The sequence below is a fragment of the Calidris pugnax genome, unplaced genomic scaffold, assembly GCF_001431845.1.
Source record: "Calidris pugnax isolate Ruff unplaced genomic scaffold, ASM143184v1 scaffold541, whole genome shotgun sequence".
NCBI classification, from domain to species: Eukaryota; Metazoa; Chordata; class Aves; order Charadriiformes; family Scolopacidae; genus Calidris; species Calidris pugnax.
In genome coordinates this window covers 53,662-59,294 of record NW_015091272.1, presented here as the reverse complement: position 1 = coordinate 59,294, position 5,633 = coordinate 53,662, and the positions used below count along the sequence as shown (strand labels likewise).

Here is a 5,633-nt window from a genome sequence, read left to right as displayed (position 1 = left end):
TCCTCTTCTCCAGGCTGAACAACCCCAGCTCCCTCAGCCTGTCCTCGGAGCAGAGGTGCTCCATCCCCCTCATCATCCTCGTGGCCCTCCTCTGGACCCTCTCCATCAGGTCCATGTCCTTCTTCTATTGAGGGCTCCAGCCCTGCACACAAGACTCCAGGTGAGGTCTCACCAGAGCAGAGCAAAGTGGCAGAATCCCCTCTCTGGACCTGCTGGCAACGCAGCTTTTGATGCAGCCCAGGATGGGATTGACCTTCTGGGCTGTGAGTGCCCACTGCCTGCTCATGTCCAGCTTCTCCTCCACCAGCACCCCCAAGTCCCTTTCCTCAGGGCTGCTTTCCAATCCCTCACCCCCCAGTCTGTACTGATGGTCCCAGGTGCAGAACCTTGCATTTGCTCTTGTTGAACCTCATGAGGTTCACCTGGGCCGACCTCTCCAGGAGGACAGGATCTCCAGGATGACATCCCCTCCCTCTGGTGTATCCACAACACCACACAGCTTGGTGTCATCCCCAAACTTGCTGATGGTGCCTTTAATCTGTCTATATCATTGATAAAAATGTTAAAAATGTTTCCACCTCCTCCTCCTCCTCTTCCTCCTCCTCCCAGGTCCACCCGGACAAGAACCATCACCCCAGGGCGGAGGCGGCCTTCAAGGTGCTGCGGGCGGCCTGGGACATCGTCAGCAGCCCCGAGAGGAGGAAGGAGTATGAAATGTGAGCGTTTTGGGGGGGACAGGACACATGGGGACCCCCCCCTCAACGGAGACTGATTTCCCCCTGGATTTTCCCCCCCCTCCCCGCAGGAAGCGGATGGCGGAGAGCGAGCTGACCAGGTCCATGAGCGAGTTCCTGAGCCGGCTGCAGGACGACCTGAAGGAGGCCATGAACACCATGATGTGCAGCAAGTGCCAGGGGAAGCACAAGTAGGTGCCGAGACCACGGGGGGTGAGGAGCAGCACATCTTTTGGGGGGTAAAAACGTGGGGTTTCAGTAACGCCCCCCCCTTTCACCACAGGAGGTTCGAGATGGACCGGGACCCCCTGAACGCCCGGTATTGTGCTGAGTGTGGGGGGCTGCACCCCGCCGAGGAGGGCGACTTTTGGGCCGAATCCAGCCTCTTGGGGTTGAAAATCACCTACTTCGCCATGATGGACGGCAAGATCTACGACATCACGGGTGGGTGTCGCACCCCCCCCCACACACACACACCCCCTGGGGACCCCGATGGCCGTCACCCCGGCGTCGGGGCGGCGTGACCCACGACCCACGGCGTTTTTCTCTCTCTTTTTGGGCAGAGTGGGCCGGGTGCCAGCGCGTGGGCATCTCCCCCGACACCCACCGCGTCCCCTACCACATCTCCTTCGGCGCCAGGAACGCCGGCCCCCCGGGGCGGCAGAGGTGGGTGATGGGGAAACAGCCTTTGGTTGGGGGTTCCCCAAGGGGGAGGCCAAGCACAAGAGGCGGAAGAAGGTGCGGCGGCCGTTCCAGCGCTGAGCAGACTCCGCTGGGCACCAAAAAGGGCTCTCTTTCCAATAAAAAAAAAATCTATTTTTCTTTTTTTTTTAAAAAAAAAAAGAAGTAATTTCTTCTGTTGAAAAGCGAGCAGGGAGGCCGTGGGGCCGGGAGGAGCTGTGCCTCGGGGCCAGCTGTACCAAAGAGCCCGGCGGGGCGCGGGGCAGCCGGACGGACGGACAGACAGACCGGCTGCCGCATCTTTTCAGGGTTTTCGTGACGTTCAGGTGATGCCTGGTTCTGGGGGGGGGGGGGGAAACCCCCCGAGCCAAAGCTGCCACGGGGGCCGTGGGGGGGGGCTCACGTGACCCCCGCCGGCGCCGTTTGCATATTATGGGGTTTTTTTTTTATGCGTTTTGTTCCGTTTTTTGCTCGCCCGCATCTATTTATTGCTGCGTCCCCTTTCCGGCCGTGCAGCCGCCCACCTTGGCTGTGCTCCTTCCTCTTCCTCATCCCCCTCATCCCCTTCCCTGGGCGCTGGGGACCAAGAGCAGCTCATTATTTTTTATTTCAAATAAGAGGCAGGAGCTGCTCGGGGGGGGGCTGCCGATAAAACCCTATCCTGAGGGGGTTTTCCCAAAACACACGTGTGTGTGTGTGTGTTGGTGTTTCCCAGCCCTCTGTGGGTGTTGGCCAGTGGCCCAGTGGCCACACTGGTCCTTGGTGGCAGTTACTGGGGGACCAAGTAACCTCGGGGACCTCAGGAGGGTCCTGGGGGTGTCGCCGGCCCCGGAGGGGTGCTCGGGGGGGGGACACCAGTCCCTGGCTGAGCTGAAACGCCCCAGGAAGTTGGAGCCCGGAGTGTAACTTCTTTCTTATGGCTTTTGTTAAATTAAAAAGTCCAGTTTGAAGGAGTGTGGCTGGTCTGTGCTGGGAGGGAGCCCCAAGCTGCTCCGGTGGCTCCTGGTTCTTTATTACGGTGGGGACACGGAGCCAGGGAGGTGTGAGGGGGGGGAGGTGATGGTCCCCCTGTACTGGGCACTGGTGAGGCCTCACCTCGAGTGCTGTGTCCAGTTTTGGGCCCCCTACCATAAAAAAGACATCGAGGTGCTGGAGCGGGTCCAGAGAAGGGCGACAAAGATGGTGAGGGGTCTGGAGAATAAGTCTGATGAGGAGAGGCTGAGGGAGCTGGGGGTGTTCAGCCTGGAGAAGAGGAGGCTGAGGGGAGACCTTCTTGCTCTCTCCAACTCCCTGAAAGGAGGGGGTAGAGAGATGGGGGTCGGTCTCTTTTCTCAAGTCACAGGCGACAGGACGAGAGGAAATGGCCTCAAGTTGCGCCAGGGGAGGTTCAGGCTGGATATTAGGAACAATTTTTTCCCTGAAAGGGTTCTCAGCCCTTGGAATGGGCTGCCCAGGGAGGGGGTTGAGGCCCCATCCCTGGAGGTGTTCAAAAGCCGGGTTGATGTGGTGCTGGGAGGTCTGGTTTAGTGATGATGCTCCTTGTTTGTTGTGGGGGTGTCTATTTTTGTCAGTCGGGTTGACAGTTGGACAAGATGATCTTTAAGGTCCCTTCCAACCTAGAAGATTCTGTGATTCTTCCCCCCAAGTCCACAGTTCTCCCCACGTGGGGGGTGACAACAGAGAAGCTCTGGGGAGAAGGTGCATGTGTGTGACAAGGCTCCGTGCCGCCCGGACACCCTTCACCGGGGAGACAAACCCCCCATGAGGAGCTCCCCCAAGCCCCAGGAGGTCCCTGCCCTCCTCACGCCTCACCCCTGCTCTCCAGCTGGTGCCTCGTGCCCTTCCAGTGTCCCCTCTTTGTCCCCAGCTCTGCTGGAATGGTCCAGGGTGGTGGGTCTCAGTATTTATTGATGCCGAAGACACGCACGCCGTGGAACTGGGGCAGTTTGGGCAGCAGGACGCTGAGCAGGGAGGCCGTGTTGACCAGGAAGTGCGCGGGGTCGTATTTGGTGTAGAAGCTGGTGAGGAGGTACCTGGGGATGGAGGGGAGAGAGAGGGAGACACCGGGGTGAGCTCTGCGCCGCTCCCACCCCAAATACCGGGGGGGATTTTGGGTGCTTTGCTGGTGTTGGCAGTGAAAAGCAGCACCTCGTTGTCAGGGAACCCTCTCCAGCCCCTGGGACCTGGAGAGGTGGGCCCAGGTGAACCTCATGAGGTTCAACAAGAGCAAATGCAAGGTTCTGCACCTGGGCCGGAACAATCCTCACCACCAATACAAACTGGGGGGTGAGGGATTGGAAAGCAGCCCTGAGGAAAGGGACTTGGGGGTGCTGGTGGAGGAGAAGCTGGCCATGAGCAGGCAGTGGGCACTCACAGCCCAGAAGGTCAATCCCATCCTGGGCTGCATCAAAAGCTGCGTTGCCAGCAGGTCCAGAGAGGGGATTCTGCCACTTGACTCTGCTCTGGTGAGACCTCACCTGGAGTCTTGTGTGCAGGGCTGGAGCCCTCAATATAAGAAGGACATGGACCTGATGGAGAGGGTCCAGAGGAGGGCCACGAGGATGATCAGGGGGATGGAGCACCTCTGCTACGAGGACAGGCTGAGGGAGCTGGGGTTGTTCAGCCTGGAGAAGAGGAGGCTCCGGGGAGACCTAAGAGCAGCCTTCCAGTACCTGAGGGGGGGCTACAGGAAGGCTGGGGAGAGCCTGTTTAGAAAGGGCTGCAGTGACAGGACGAGGGGCAATGGCTTCAAGCTGGAGGGGAACAGCTTGAGACTGGAGATGAGGAGAGGGTTCTTCACTGGGAGGGTGGTGGAGCACTGGGACAGGTTGCCCAGGGAGGTGGTTGAGGCCCCTTCCCTGGAGATATTCAAGGGGAGGCTCGATGGGGCAACCTGGTCTAGTTGGGGGTGTCCCTGCTGACTGCGGGGGGGTGGGACGAGATGCCCTTTGGGGGTCCCTTCCGGCCTGGGCAACTCTATGACATGTCCCTGTGCTGAGGGAAGGCCAGTGGTCGTACCCCGCACCCCACAGACCCTCCTGCAGCCCCCCCAGCCCGGCCCCAGGGACTCACAGCACCACGGGGGAGATGCTGAGGAACTTGCGGGAGGAGGTGCACTGCGTCCCGTAGTCGATCTGCTCCCAGTGCGTGAGGAGACGGTCCTTGCCCTGGTCTGGGGTCTCGAAGGGGGTCCCCTTCACCGTGTGCAGCAGCAGGTACATCACCTGCGGGTTTCAAGAGGAGAGGAGATGTACAACAAGCCCAGGAGAGGCTGCTGCTGGGACAGGAACGGGCTTTGTGCCGTTTCCTGAGCTGAGGAGCTCAGTGCCAGCCCCCCAGGAACCAGGGGGCTCTCCCCAACGAAGGCCAACCCCGGCTCTTTTTGGGGGCCAAGCCTGGACTCACCAGGTTGTGAATGACGTTGGTGAGCGTCCAGACCACGGGGATGCTGAAGAAGGGGATGCTGAGGAGAACGACGTGGAGGACCCCCACGGAGATGACGTAGGCCAGCCAGATGCCCCGGCTGTTCATCACCCTGGTGTTGGGGTTCACCTCGCTGTGCGCCACGCCGACGTTCATCCTGCAGCCAACAAAGGGAGCTTCCAGAGCAATCCCCAGAGAGGTTTTTCCCAAATCCCTGCAGTTCCCAACCCAGTTGGGGGCTCCTGGTGTAGCCCCACATCCACCGTTTTCCCCCAGCACCTCTCACCCTGCCCTTCCCACGTGCCGAACCCCAACGCACCCCTGATGCCAGCTCCCTAATTAGTGACTCTGCATCTCAGCCTTAAGGCCGGGAGCACAAGGGCGAGGAGAGCAAAGAGGAGCTCACTCCCACTCACCAGAAGGGCTGGGAACACTGGAAGAACCACCCCTGGACATGGCTCCCCCCCTTCCCAGCGCTCCCAAGCCCGGCTCCTCGGCCCTAAGGCAGGTGTGGGGTCGGGAAACCACCACCGATCCCTCCCCTCGGGAGGGGGGAGGGTTCCCTCGGGGGGAATATTGCCCTCCCCAGGGCCAGGGATGCCTGCTCCCCTCACGGCCCGGCCCTGCCGCCATGGGCTCACACCACCGGCCCCTCAGAGCCAAGCCCTTCCTCCTTGTCCCCCCCCAGCTCTGTCCCCTCGTCCCTCAGAGCCCTGGTCCCCCCCAGCCCTGTCCCCTCACCCCTTAGGCCCCCAGAGCCCTGTCCCCTCGCCCCTCAGGCCCCCGACAGCCATG

The 5,633-nt window shown here is 60.8% G+C and overlaps 2 protein-coding genes across 3 annotated transcripts in view; one reads left to right on the top strand and one right to left on the bottom strand.

The window, feature by feature from the left end:
* Window positions 1-1,822, top strand: part of DNAJC14 (DnaJ heat shock protein family (Hsp40) member C14) — a 2,286-nt gene extending 464 nt beyond the window's left edge. The window contains exons 2-6 of the mRNA XM_014960560.1: window positions 610-716; window positions 806-925; window positions 1,018-1,178; window positions 1,298-1,425; window positions 1,742-1,822. Of these exons, the coding sequence (XP_014816046.1) occupies window positions 610-716; window positions 806-925; window positions 1,018-1,178; window positions 1,298-1,425; window positions 1,742-1,822 (597 nt within the window). The remainder of the gene's footprint in view (window positions 1-609; window positions 717-805; window positions 926-1,017; window positions 1,179-1,297; window positions 1,426-1,741) is intronic.
* Window positions 1,823-3,303: 1,481 nt separating this feature from the next.
* ORMDL2 (ORMDL sphingolipid biosynthesis regulator 2) lies at window positions 3,304-5,505 on the bottom strand. Of its 2 annotated transcripts, XM_014960572.1 has the most exons (4): window positions 5,255-5,505; window positions 4,821-4,995; window positions 4,488-4,639; window positions 3,304-3,448 (listed from the first exon to the last, which is right to left on the bottom strand). In XM_014960572.1, exons 2-4 carry the CDS (start codon window positions 4,992-4,994, stop codon window positions 3,313-3,315), a joined length of 462 nt encoding a protein of 153 aa, XP_014816058.1. In that variant the 5' UTR covers window position 4,995; window positions 5,255-5,505; the 3' UTR covers window positions 3,304-3,312. The 2 variants fall into 2 exon arrangements, with proteins under 2 accessions (XP_014816058.1, XP_014816057.1); XM_014960571.1 differs by having other exon boundaries at window positions 4,821-5,504.
* Window positions 5,506-5,633: the final 128 nt, after the last annotated feature.